The sequence below is a fragment of the Trifolium pratense genome, linkage group LG7 (assembly GCF_020283565.1).
Source record: "Trifolium pratense cultivar HEN17-A07 linkage group LG7, ARS_RC_1.1, whole genome shotgun sequence".
NCBI lineage: Eukaryota > Viridiplantae > Streptophyta > Magnoliopsida > Fabales > Fabaceae > Trifolium > Trifolium pratense.
Genome location: NC_060065.1, coordinates 55,818,459 through 55,833,543, shown reverse-complemented (window position 1 = coordinate 55,833,543; position 15,085 = coordinate 55,818,459). Strand labels below are relative to the sequence as shown.

The 15,085-nt window shown below is 31.2% G+C and overlaps 2 protein-coding genes across 2 annotated transcripts; one reads left to right on the top strand and one right to left on the bottom strand.

The window, feature by feature from the left end:
• Positions 1–9,809: 9,809 nt before the first annotated feature.
• Positions 9,810–11,312, top strand: LOC123894062 (calmodulin-like protein 3). Its single transcript, XM_045943939.1, has one exon. It carries the CDS (start codon positions 10,057–10,059, stop codon positions 10,717–10,719), a length of 663 nt encoding a protein of 220 aa, XP_045799895.1. The 5' UTR covers positions 9,810–10,056; the 3' UTR covers positions 10,720–11,312.
• Positions 11,313–11,944: 632 nt separating this feature from the next.
• On the bottom strand, positions 11,945–15,085 carry LOC123894061 (protein FAR1-RELATED SEQUENCE 5-like). The gene is made up of 3 exons (XM_045943938.1): positions 14,845–15,085; positions 12,716–13,262; positions 11,945–12,517 (listed from the first exon to the last, which is right to left on the bottom strand). The coding sequence occupies exons 2-3, from the start codon at positions 13,259–13,261 to the stop codon at positions 12,305–12,307; spliced, it is 759 nt and encodes a 252-aa protein (XP_045799894.1). The 5' UTR covers position 13,262; positions 14,845–15,085; the 3' UTR covers positions 11,945–12,304.

Genomic DNA, 15,085 nt, shown 5'->3' with positions numbered 1-15,085 from the left:
ATTATTATGTTGCTCATTTTTATTTGTTTATTCAAATACTTTGTACCGTTATTTTATTTTTTTTCATCAGTTATTATTGGATAATCATTACTCTCCATTTGTGAGTTATATATATGCATATGTTAATTTTGATTTACTTAGCCAAATACCATGTTATTCACCTCAAGTTTCTAGATTAAGATTCATCAACAGCCTATTGCAATTTCAACTAATTTATCAGATATTTTAGTTAGTTAAAGTAAGAAAGACCATATAAGTTCTATCTTATTAGATTATTGATATGGTATTAAAAGTAACAGCAGCCAATACTTAATCAGTAAAGGAATCAACAAAGAAAGAAGAGAATTTGATTGCATCAACTCAATTAGTTAGGAATCAAATCTAGCAGGTATCTGTCTAGTTTAAAATGCACTCAAATTCGTTCTTGAACAAACTGAAGTTCACATATCTTATAGAACCAGAAAGACAACATGTGACCGTGTTTACGCCTATGCCTTCCATGTTATCTGCACAACTATGCACAGCTCACTTGCTGATATCTCTTAAAACTGTGTTTTACGCCTAAAAATAAATAACTTGTTAGCCAAGATTTCCATATAGTTGAATTTAGAGTTAGCCGAATTCTCCTTTTCCAAGTGAAGGTTAATTAGGCGAATATAAAAATATTCGAATGCGAGTTAGTCGAGTCTTTCTGAAGTCTGCTACTAAGGTCCGTCAAGGTCGTGAGAATGATAGAACTCATCAAAGCTTAGTAAAACTTGACAATTTGGTATTTTAGTTGTGTTCCATGTTTATAAACCAGTAAAAGCAACAACTATTGACATGGAGGCAATGCAAGCGTGGATGGAGAAAACGAAAAAATGCTGCAAAGGAGGGAAGATCAAGCCAAACTTGGGGCGCCATGCACCCATATCAAAGGGAGGAATCAACACTACCTGTGTAATTAGCTAAGCAAGGCTAAATTTTGTAAGCCACGTTGTTTTGGCCAATAGGACTATTTTTCACCTATAAATATAACACTTGTAAAATTTTCAACCAATAAATCAAACAAGCAATATACTAATTTTTATTTCTGCTTTACATTATATATATGCATTTCTTAAGAAACACCCAACTTTAGAGGAGTTAAATTACAATACAACTGATGGACATAGTTCCTTCCTCAGCGTAATCGCTTGACGAAAAGCAAATCACAATTGGGAGCTATTAACCGATACCTTAGCTAACTTTCAAGTTTGACAAAAAAATTGGCATGCCAGGTGGGACAACTGCCAAAACCACTGAGAAATTCAGTTCATCAGGTCACAATTACGTTTGGCTTATGCACTTGCGTTTTGGTATACAGAAGTTATGGCCATGATCATGGCAATGGAGATAGCAACCAGTAAAGGTTGGTGCAATGTTTGGTTAGAGAGTGATTCAAAATCCGCTTTGGAGGCATTTACTAATCATCATATGGTGCCGTGGGATTTAAGGAATCGTTGGAACAATTGTTTTCAGCTAGGCCTCAATATTTAATCCTCTCATATTTTCAGGGAAGGTAACTGTTGTGCGGATAAATTGGCCATATTGTATACATACTGTTGTGACTTGTATTGCACAACCATCTATATTTGTTAAAGATTCTACTTTTTCTCAAGGAATCAAAAAATTTTCCTTTAATTTGTTGGTTTTATAACCAATTAGCAGGAAACAATGCAGAATTTCTCAGCAAATTGTAGATAAAATTAATTCACGATTAACTCGCTTTTTTAAACAATACAGAATTTCTCAGCAAAATGTAGATAATGTACTATTTTATTACTAAAATAGTACATTATTTTTTGGACGAAAAATAATAGTACATTATTTGTTTTCTTTAACAAGTGTCTTTGAACATTAGTTGACATTTTTCTTTTTATACTACTATAGCACATGAATATCCACAATGCAAGGTGAGGATATTCTGTAAAGTTCTTTTTTTTGTACAAACTACAAACTATTTTTTTTGTTAGTATAAGCTCTTTTTATATTACAAGCTCTTTAAGTATATATATAATTATGGAATTAAATTTTCACGTTGGTTGACTTGACCCTATATGTATGGAACTATGCACAAATGAAAAAATTTATATGCTCAAGACGAAGAAATTAAATTGAATAATGAAAAGGAACAATAAAAAAATAGAATAGAAAATTAGTAATATTTAAACACTTTTCTTTTTTTTTCTAAGTAATTTAGTGGCTAGAATTTCAGTTTAATAACACTTATAATCATGTATAAAGATAATATTTGTACACACTTTTGCGACAACATATACACATGAAAGTTTTGTAACAACACAATATTTATAGGATAAATTTTGTAAATGTGTGGGACATTGTACACTTTCAAATGAGATCCTCTCATTCTTCAATTCTTTACATATCTCTCATTCTTCTTTATCTCTCTCTTAAAATCACTTTCTTTCTCTCTCTCTTTCATTTACATATTCTCATGTTCCTCGTTCATATCGTTCTTTTTAGGGGAAACAACCATTTTCGTCATTCAATAAACTTGTTGTCATTATGGTCTCTCACTGAGGAAAAACTACTATATAATCCATTAATCTATTTTTCTTTAGTCATTTAGCCCATGGCGTTAAATTTGTCCGTTGAGTCAACAAAGAGTTGATCTGACACTTTTTTTTGACACACATCAGTTTACTGAGTTGACACGAGAGACCAAAGGGAAACTATCATTTTAGTCGCTGAATGTGCATCGTTGTTATAGCGCTCGTTTGGTTCCACGTTTTATGGCTTCAAACGCGAGTTCCCAAACCGAAACGCGATTCCAACACTTTTGTTTGATGTTTGGATGATTGCAAAATCAAATCTCTCAATCGTGATTCTAACCTCAAACGCGAGTCCACTTAAAGCTTCAAATTTGAGCTTCTGCGTCAGATCAAAATCAATTCCAGGATTTTTATTTCTAGTGTCAGATATAGTTACCTAATTACCTTAAGCTCTTCATCAGATCTGCTCTTACAGAACCAGTTCTAACTCTTGAAGATGAAATAAAGAAAAGAGAGCAAAACGTACTAAATTAAACTTAAAACAAAAAAATGGATTGAAGATGTTTGATTTGCTTGTTGTTCTTCCGTTTAAGTGGAGTACGTTTCTTATTTGCTGTGAGTGAGAGAATAGCTTTCTCAAGGATAGTGACGACGAATATTGATAATAATGGGTTAAAGGATTTTTTTTTACGAAAGGATGGTTAAAGGATATAGGCCCAATCTTCTCTAACAAATAAGGATTATGGGCTAATATATTTATTTGACAATAATTTTTTATAACAATAATTTTTTGGCTTTAATGCAGTTTTGGTCCCCCTATTTTGGAAAACCTGAACTTTTGATCCCCCTATTTTAAAACTCATCAGTTTTGATCCCCCTATTTTAGTTTTTTGTGAGTTTTAGTCCCCCACCTCAATTTGGTCAAACTTTTGCTTATGTGTCATGTTCATTGGTGACGTGACATTGTACATGTGGACAACACATTTCCATGTCATTAATTTTTTTTAAAATAAAATATATTAAAAATAAAATAATTGATTTTTAATTATATATTTGGGTAATTTATTGATTTTTATTTATATATTTAACTAATTTAGCGACTTTTAATTATATATTTGGGTAATTTAGGAATTTTTAAATATATTTGGACTTTTAAAATATTTGATTTAAAAAAAATTAATGACATGAAAATGTGTTGTCCACAAGTACAATGCCACGTCACCAATGAACATGACACATAAGCAAAAGTTTGACCAAATTGAGGTGGGTAGGGGTGTGCAAATTATCTGGTTCTGAGATCCAAACTCATAACCAAATCCAAGTCCATTTTAAAATATCTGGATTTTAACATGTAGTTATTAACCAAACCATTCTAATTTGGTCGGTTATCCGTCCAAATTAAATTTTCGGATTTGGTTTAAACTAGTTATTAAACCATATCCTTTTAAAATTTGTTTTTGTAAAAAAAAAAATATCTTTTTTTAGAAAATTCATTCACGATCATCTTTTAAAAAAAATCTTCTTTTAAAAAATCTTCTTTTAGAAAATGTTCTAAAAATTTGTTTTTGTAACAAACTACAATGTAATTTTATAAAATTCATTCACTATATGTTATTTGCAACGAACCCTAAATCCCAAATCCACCATAATCAATCTCTCCAATTGAACCCTAATTGCCGATAGTCTCTTCCAATAAGAGTAATGTTAGGGTCACACCATCTAACACACTCTTTAGACACACTAATAACTGCTTTTCTTCATCTATCAAGATCTAACACAATATTTTCACCCAATGACCAGCAATCTTTTGTCCAAGAGGTTTGTCGGTTTGTGTGGTTATCTACTTATCTCTCTTGTTTTCCTTTGTCAAACAAACCCACAAAAAAGGAAAAATTACATCAATGGTCCTTTATCTTTTTGATTTGTAACGTTTTGGTCCTTTATCTTATTTTTTTTTTTCCTGTTTTGGTCCTTTATCAATTGTGAACTGCACCTATTGATCTTTGTTCGTATTTTTTATTGAAAAAATTATGATGTGGCAAGCCACATCAAATAATTTTATTTTTTTAAAATATAATTTTATTAAAAATTAAAAAATCTGGAAATGGATGAAGATCTTCATCATCTTCATCATCTTGCTTTAAAATCTTCGTCATCTTTATGTTGATGGTTTAAATTGTGGGTGGGGTAAAGTGAAAGAAATTTGAAGGCACATATTGAATTAGAAAAATTGGATGTTTAGGGTTTATTGTAAATTTGGGGATTTTGATTTTGGTATTTAGGTAAAGATTGAGATGAAAATTCTTAATATTTGGAGGTTAATTTGAATATTAATTTGAATAGATAGTTTTTGGATTCAAGAAAAATGATGAAGATTTCATAGGAAGAAGATGAAGATCTTCATCCTTTCCAGATTTTTTTATTTTTAATAAACATATTTTTTAAAAATATAATTATCAATAAAAAATACAAACAAGGATGGATATGTGCAATTCACAAGAGATAAAGGACCTAAACGGAAAAAAAAGATAAAGGACCAAAACGTTACAAATCAAAAAGATAAAGGATCATTGGTGTAATTTTGCCCACAAAAAATTATCTAAATCTATAATAAAAAATAAAGTCTTTGTTTAAAATTAAATGATTTTGCTATGAAATTGAAGGGAAAAAGGCTTTAACTTCAATATGCATGCTTAGAAAATAACCGATTTAAAATTGGTTTTAAAAAATAACTGGTTTAAAATTGGTTTTAAAAATTAACCACTTTTAAACCGGTTTTATAAAAATATCCGGTTATGTATCCGTATCCAGATTTATAACCAGTTATATAACCGGTTTATAAAAAAATATGGTTATGGTTATATATCCAAATCCATATAAGTGGTTTTGGTTTGGATATGGTTTGGTTTGTCAAAATATCCGACCACGAACAGGCCTAGAGGTGGGGGACTAAAACTCACAAAAAACTAAAATAGGGGGATCAAAACTGATGAGTTTTAAAATAGGGGGATCAAAAGTTCAGGTTTTTCAAAATAAGGGGATCAAAACTGCATTAAAGCCTAATTTTTTTTACGGTAAAAATTATATCTATTATTGTATTATAAATATAATCATAAACCCATTTTAGTAATTAGACACCTAAAAATAATTTTGATCCAAATTAATTTACCTTCAACTCACTTTTAACTCAATTTAAATAATTATCTATAATATAAATGAATTATATAGTCTTAATAACAATTAAAACACATTTTGGTCATTACATATCTAAAAGTAATTTTAATCCAAACTATCCAAACAACATAAATTGATAAGAATCACTTTTACATAAAATTATCCAAACATAAATAAATTTTACTCAACTCACTTTTAACCAAAATCAATTATGTCAAACTCAATTCTACCAAACTCAATTCTAACAACCACTAAACCAAACACACAAATAGTAGTCACCAACTCACATAAAAATATGAAATAATCCTTGACTCTTCAATCAGTTAGTCATATTAGTCTTTAACTTAATTTATACCATTAACTTTATAAAAAAAGTTGACGTGTATGTTGTTTTTAATATTTTTATTTTAAAAGCTCATAAAAATACATTTTTTTTGAAAACTGAGCTTTTTAAATAAAAATACATCTTCATCATTTTATTCATCTTTATTTCATTGTATTTATTTCCGTTCCGCTCCATTATATTCCAACAATTCAACCATAGTTTTTTTTTTTTAATAAATTCAAACATAGTTTTAGTGGCCGAAAAGACCATGTCAATATTTTTCATTTCTTTCTTTTGTATCAAAATGTCAATGATTTTAGTGTGTGTTTCTTTTTTATTTTATAATTTTGAAATTATAATTTGGGCAAAAGCTTGAGACATATTTTCACAAACACACATTGCTAATGCCTAATGGGCAATAAAAAAAACTACGAGAAAAAAAATGTTTTTAACTTTTAAGATACATAAGAAGTCCCAAAACAAATTTATGTTGTGTGTGATAATGGAAAATAAATCAAATCAAATACAATAATCTTGTTCTAACAAAATAGAAATGAAACACAATGTGTTTTTGGTAAAAATAAGTCATAAGCTAGCTGATAGCTGAAAAGCTAGCTTATAGCTGGTAACTGAAAAATTAACTAATTGAAATTAAAGTATTTGGTAAAATTAGCTTTTGAAGTAGTTAATAAATATTAAATGACATATTTGATAGTGGGTAGTTTATTTTTTTAGAGTGTGTAATTATTAAATTAAAGGATAAAAATGGAATAAAGTGTAAAAAGCTATAAGCTCAAACGCTACTTGAAATAGCATCCGACAAAAAGTTATAAGCTATTAAAAAAACTTGTTACCAGACACCTCTAATTTTTTGAAACAAACATATAAGTTCATATAATAAGCTATAGGGTCATGTTAACATGTGCATCAAGGGCACATGTTAAGTATCTAAAAATAGAAATTTACATTTAATAACATAAAAGAATTTAATATTTAAAAAATATAATGCACAAGTTACAAGAGAATATTACTACATTTGTATTCTTAACATGTGTCTTTGGTGCACATGTTAACATTTTCCTAAGCTATAAGCTAGCTTATTTGTACCAAACACCTCAAAAAAAAATGATTTGAAGAGGCATGCCACGTGTTAGCAGGAGGAGTAGAGACGCGCAAAGAGCCGTTGAGGAAATGGAGTGAGTGTGAGTGAACTGAATAATAATGCCGGCCCATGTCACTTTCTTTTGCGGGTCCCACTCTCCAACGTTTATTAGATCCGTCATCAACGGTCACAAACAACAATGTTCCCCAAAAAAGACGGTTACCTACAAAGCCAGCAATGTTTTCTGTATGGGTCATCTTTTCCTAACTCTTGTGTCTTTTTCGTAAAATTAACTTATAAGCTAGTACTCTTTCCGGTCTTTTTTATTTTTTAGATATATCAAAAGTTTTCTTATACTAAGGATTTTATATTAAGGATCAAAGGGAGTAGTTGATAGTTGAAAAGTTAATAGAATAAAATTAAAATGTTTAGTTGATTTAACTTTTGCTATCATAAAATGACATAAAAGTATAAAATTATTTTATGTGAGTCGCTAGTTTTTCTATTAAAAAAAATAAAGAAATTAAAATAATAATGTTAAAATTGAGATAAAAGGTAAAAAAATTATAAGTTATAAGCTCAAACACTACTTAAAATAACATATGAAAAAAAGGTATAAGCTAATAAAAAAAAGTTTGTTATCAAACACCTTTAATTTTATGAAACAAGCTTAAAAGCTAGTATAATAAGCTATGAACTAACTTATTTGTGTTACCAAACACACCCTAATATAGTAGTAGTATTACTTACTACTTGATTGAAAAAAAAAATAGTAGTATTACTAATTTACTACACACTATTAAGAAAACAAAAAAAAATGATATATACATTATATTAAATATATAATTTGTTATATTTTCATTTTGTTTTAAAAGCCAACAAAATATTACTATTAAATAAACTTGTCTAACGAAAAGATATATACACAAAGCTTACAAAATAAAATAAACAATCAAATATCTTTCGCCCAAAACTAATTACACCACCATAATTTTAAATTAAATATGAAACCTATTTAATTACAAATAATTTACTACACACTCAAACAAGACAAATAATTACTAATTTACTAATTTACTACACACTCAAACAAGACAAATAATTACACCACCATAATTTTAAATTAAATATGAAACCTATTTTCTAACTCTTTAACCACCACCATTAAATTCATCTTATCAAACATCACCTCAATTGATGTTTCTTTGAATGCAAAAATCATATTATTTCTTTCTTCCCATATACTCCAACAACAAGTCAATCAAACGACTTGGAGACTTGTCCTAACTTCTTTACTGAACACATAAATAAACATTACAAAATTGTAAAACATGATCGACGACTAAATTTGATAACGGACCATGAACACCTAACCAATTAATAATTTGCACTAATTTAGTAACCATCGTCAACATATATTTATTTTGCGCTTGTTTAATCCCACCATCAAGAATTAGTCTTACTAAAACCAGAAAATAATTTCAGCATTTAGTAACATCATCAACAAATATCTTGTCAAAGAAAAAAAAAATAGAATTAGTCTTACTAGTTTCTTTTTGACAATAATATTCGTGGAAGAAATAATCAAAACAGAAAATACTAAAAATCAACAGTAGACCTCTTCTTCATACAGGGGAGAGTCAGGGTAGAGACTGGTTGGGAGAAATTCTTTTAATTGCCTTCTACTCTAGTACAACATAATATACTTATTTCTGGACAAGTATACATTACTACTCATTAATTAAACATCAATACTACACCAACAAACATGATGTGCTACCACCTACAAGTAGTAAATATTTCAGTTATTTTTTCATAAAAAAATAAAATGATTTTTTATTTATTTATTTAAAGTAAAAAAATTAATCTCTTATCGATGCTATAGAAAAAAAAAAACTCATATTACCAGAGATTAGTTTTTAAAGAACCAGGGTCTATTCTTATAAGTTATAACTCATAAGTTAAAAGATTAGTTTAATAACTGTCTTTTTATCACGAGCTTATAGTTTTAATAACCGATATATAATGAATGATAGTTTTTAAGTCACTAAAATAAACTATAAACTCGTGATGAAAAAATTGTTACCAAACAAAACTTTTAATTTTTTGCGTAATTTTAGTTGGGCTTAGTTCCCTTCGGATCTGGATTTGCTGCAGTGCATTTTGCACGCAGTTTCACGCGGTTTTGGATCTCGACCGTTAGATTAAAATCAGACGGTCCATATTATATATTACTAAAATTAACTGTTTGTAATCTGAACCATTCATTTATGATCGGACGATTGAGATCCAAAACCGCGTGAAACTACGTGGACATTTTACTGCACGAAATTCTGTTCCGTTCCCTTCTAGAAAAAAACTTATACTTATAAATTATAAGACATACATTAAGCTATAAGTGAGTTTTTAAATCTTGTCAACTATACAATTAATCTCTACATTCATGTGAGATACTAGCAAGTTGGTTTACCTGAAAAATAACATAAACAATGATGTAGTACAGTAGTAGTAACATGTAGGCAAACAAATGCAACCAACCCAATTGAAGAAGTAACACACACAGGCCACATAAAATAAACACTTGTGACTGAATAATTTAATCCAAACGCGCTTTTGTACAACCAAGTCTTAATGATCAATAATTGTTCTCACTTAATTAGTCTTAAAATAAGCTAACAAACCAAACACAAATACGCGTGAAAACTTTAAAGAACCCCACCACCTCAAATCATAGACACAATAAAGACCCTTCACTACCTCAAAGAAAAAGAACCCTATGCTTACTTGCTTCTTAGTATACGTTAGTACTACTTTAATTTCTCCAAACTTTCTTTGCCTTTATATATACTATTAAACAAAAAACCAACACAACCAACAAAAAACAACATCACCATAAGTAGTGGTTAGTTTCTTTGTTTGAAATGCCAACTATTTTACTTAGAATTTTCCTTCTATACAACGTTGTCAATTCATTTCTCATAAGTCTTGTTCCTAAGAAACTCAGAACTTTCTTCCCACATTCTTGGTTTACTCATCAAACCTTAACCAATCTCATCCAAACCACTACTATAACAAACACTTCTTCATCATCAAAAACAAGTCTTGTTATTACCAAGACAAAAACAATGGATCCAAATGAACTCAAACGTGTTTTTCAAATGTTTGATCGTAACGACGATGGCCGAATAACAAAAAAGGAGCTGAATGATTCCTTGGAGAATTTAGGAATCTTCATTCCTGACAAAGAGTTAAGTCAAATGATCGAGAAAATCGATGTTAACCAAGACGGATGTGTTGATATTGAGGAATTTAAAGAGTTGTATGAGTCTATTATGGATGAACGTGTTGAAGATGAGGAAGAAGATATGAGGGAAGCATTCAATGTGTTTGATCAAAATGGTGATGGGTTTATTAGTGTTGATGAGTTGAGATCTGTTTTAGTGTCTTTGGGATTGAAACAAGGAAGAACTGTTGAAGATTGTAAGAAAATGATTGGAAATGTTGATGTTGATGGAAATGGTTTGGTTGATTATAAAGAGTTTAAGCAAATGATGAAGGGTGGTGGTTTATCTGCTCTCAGTTAGTTTAACTCTTGTTGACTTTTTGTGTGTGTTGGGTTTTGGTTTTTTTAACATTGATTTCTATTGCCATTGTTGTAAATAAGTAAGTGTATTAGGATTCTTAAGATGCATTTCATGATCTATGTATTGGTTTTTGTTTTTGTTTTTTTCCAATCCCAGTTGTTTGGGTGGTTATAGTATGGAAATGCATTTGATGTTGTGGGCTAGCTGTTATTGCAGTCAATGATCTCAACCGTTGATAAAAATTGGACACTTTCAGATTTCAAGTTATGATTTGTCAAAGTCACGATACGATGCAAATGGTCGGATCTCTAACCAACAACTTAGATCGGCTCAACGTTGAATCTGAGTCGAATCTAAGTCGGGTTAGGTTAGCACTTGGCTTGACATAAATCAGTTCTACCTAGGTATTCCTAATGGGTTTTTTTTTTTGGAGGGGTAGGAAGGCTGTTGGAATGGGTGGATACACTACCATTGTGACAGTAATTGTTTGTGTTTTCTTCTATTTTTCCTTAGTTTTAGGACTATAAGGGTTGATTCTGTTTTCAGTATGTAATGCAAACTTCTGTTAGAAGATATTTTTCTTTTAATTTTTATGTTCCCTTTATATTGGATTTTATTATTTTGTTACAATATCATGTTATTGAATTCCACCTTGAAATATATGAGCAGTATTGTTTTCAGTAAGAAATGAAAAATAGAGTCAATGCACCAAAGTGTCTATCTCTCCCGAAAATAGATTAGAGAAATACATAGAATCTTAACTTCTCAAAATATATTTTTTTTGGCATAAATCAGGTATCCTCTATGCACAACTGCATAGACTAATCTCTCGAGTCTTGTGGGACCCAAATGGGCAACAAACTCTCCCAAAAAGTTTTAACACTAGCCAAAGATATACACCATAATACCTCAACCCTCACGTTCATTCATTGTCTGTTAAGTTATACTACTATATCATTGTCGGTCTTTTTACGGTTTGCACTTGGTTGCCTCTATTATGTGAGGTGAGTACCCCTCGTACTTCATCCCGATATGTGGACATAGTACTCTTTGTACGCATTTGCCGTTAAAAAAAAACTACAAACTACTGGAATCTCGTATCATGGGTTGGGCGGTTTTTCCCAATGTTTATGGTAAAAAAAGTAAAATAAAATTGGCCTTTAGTTGAAATTGAAAAATGACACAATAGTTTATCTAGAAAGCAGTTATTTCTTACACTATCAAGTTATCAACCATAGTTCCATCCCAATCAACTTGAAAAAGATAAATACAGGTATCAAGTTATCAACCATAGTTCCATTCCAATCAACTTGAAAAAAGGTAAATACTTGCGGTAATGTTTGATAATAAATCAGAATGCGCAGTAGGAAAAATCCGATTCCAATTAAAGTAAGAATACAATGGCTATGGTAAGTGCTCACAAGGGAATCACTTTTCAACAAGAACATGTTAAGTTTAATGTGACCACTACTGCACAACTTAAAGCCGAATGTTGATAGAATTATATCCAAAAGCTTCAAATTGCGAATAGAGACTGTCTCACCAGCATATCTGGCATTACTTAAATGTGCTATAATGGCGTCAATTACCTTCCATTTGACTCTGATTTGTCTTCCTCAATCTCTCTTATATTTCGAACTACATCAGCAACTTTTTTAGAGATGTGTTCTGTGTGCCTTTCCACATCATTCAGAATCATATTTATTTGTTCTTCATATGCTGCACAACGTCGTTTGTACTTTTGCCTTTCGTTGTACAACTCAAGTGATAGCGCACGGATTCTCCTATCTTTCTCATCCTGTGACATAAATTAACAACACAGGTTTAAGGTAGGAAAAAACAACAAACAGAACATGGACTTTAGATCCTAACAACGAACGTAATTATACATGAATCAAAATATCATGATCAAACATCTTCTGGTAGTCGATTGATACAAGACTTTTGATGCCCTAAAAGAGTTTATAGTCTCAACTGCCTGGATAGACATACATACCTCACTAATCAAGTGCTTCTCAGATCTTCGCCATGGAACTTCACTAGGACTCATCAGTTTATGTGTATGCTCCTTCACAAATTTGGCGACAACCCACTTCCCTCCATCTGTTAAAGTCATCCTTACCATGGCTTGACAACCTTCTCGGGTGGGTGGTGGAGGAGGGAGCACTCTATCTTTTCTGTGCACATACTTCTTTGCTCGAAAGCCTTCTTTTGAGCAAACAAAATCTTGACCGATAACCTCTTTATTAATTCGTGAACGGCGGTTATGGTGTACTCGTACTGTAAATCCAATCCGTCTACCATAGGCATTGTAGAACTCTCTGGCTTCCTCCCTTGAGTTGAACTCCATACCTATGAATGGTTCTATAGTGTCTGAATCTGCCACAGGTTGTTCAACAAACCTTTCATCTTCACCTGCACATAATTCTAAGTTGTTTGAAATGTCGACGTCTACTTTGTCATGTTTCTCACTGGTTTCTGCTATCACGTTAGGGTCACTGCCATATGAATCAAATCCCTGGCCAGATTGGTGATCCATCATCCTATTATAGAAGAATTACACAACACATATAAGTAGATTATCCTTCACAGTTCAGCAGAAAATGTAAGTCAAATTGGATCATTGATAAAACCTGTAACTATTAACAACGGAGAAAAGTTTCATGTATCAAATTTAAACAGTTTCATGTAAGGAAAATTGGATCATTGATAAAACCTGTAACTACCTGTAACTATTTTCTAATTTGTTTTGTTAATCTGCTTGTTTGGAATATAAATATTTCTGATAGGTGATGTCCAAGACAATACAACAAAAACATCAAATGTTTTTTGGTCAGGACGGAGGAGGTTAAGGGTCGAATTGATGGACTAGTGCGGCACAACACCAATTCTTTCTTATTCAACAAGAAATACAATCACTGGCATGCTTTTCCACTTTAAGTCCCTTATATTGGTACCACATGGAGAAGACCATTGTTGGAGAGTGCATGCCTTAAGTGCGGAGCTGTCGAAAACACTGCCATGAATGTGAATCTGTCTTATCTAGAAGCTGCAGTGAAGGAGTTAATTGACGGATAGGTGAGAAATTAGAGGCTTACTTTGAGGTGTAGGATAATCTCACCCAGATATCAAGAAAAAGTGGAGTAAGATATGTATGGAGGGTAGAGAATGTGGGTAGAGAATGAGTCAAATCTCACACTGCTGTAGCTTTTTGGCCTAATTATACCTCTAACTATTGCCAAATTCTCCATCTGATCTACTGATTCTACTCTCCATATTGAAGCTTCTACATATATTCTCCACGCGTGTACAAATCACTCAAGGTGATATTCTACCATATTTCCACATTAAATGCTATGCTAACTTTCTCTCTAGTATGCATGTTCCTAATCCTATCCTATCATGTCTTGTGCTTTCAATCATTCATTGTAATATTCTCAATTTTGCAACAACGAATTTACTTCCGTATTAACTCTTAGCAGTGACATTCACTTCCATATAAAGAAAGGGAAAGAGAGGATATCCCCTATCTTGCACGCGGGTCTATTTATTTGGGGGGTATCTTTGGATGATTTTGAAAGAAATTCCAAATCCTTCTCCTCTTTTTATAATAATCATAAGCCTCCGCTTCCCCTCTCCTCCAAAAAACACTCCCCCAAATAGGGTCGGCCATTCGGATTTCGCCTTCTTCCCCTCCAAACTCCAAACAAAGCCAAGCATAACTTAGGCTATGATATGCTCTCTAATTTCCACGGCATCGACAATTATTACACCTACTACTAGATTTAGTCTCCAAGATGCTAATACAAAAATATCATCCCCAATTGGAAAAAACCATAAATTCAAATCAGTAATTCATATAATGGATATGAATGTCTTCAGCTAACCTAGCCATTCAAAATTCAATGATAAATATCCGATACTAATAGCATTTATTTATAGTACATAAAAATGAGACACTAACAAATATCACAATCTTCATTTCAACAATGAATGTTCCATGCTTCATCTGAATTCATTTCAATAGCAGATATTATTTTGTAATGTAGTGTTTGATTGAAGAAATTGAAAAAATGAGAGGGGAAAGAGAAAGATGATGAAACCTTTAAATTGAATTATACTTACCGATATACGATGAGGTGTAGAAATTCCGGCGAGGAATTAGTAGAAAAAAAGGGGTTTTAGGGTTTTGGGTTGTTGAAATTACAGAGTTGAAGGAAGAATAAGGGTTGGTCGGAATCAGTACACTAACCAATCTATGGAAGAACACAACACAACCAAAGCAACAACACTAGTATACTTGGTTAAGAATTTTGTCTTTTTTGTTTTCAAGATTTACGTGTCATTTTGTTTTGAAAAATGTTAA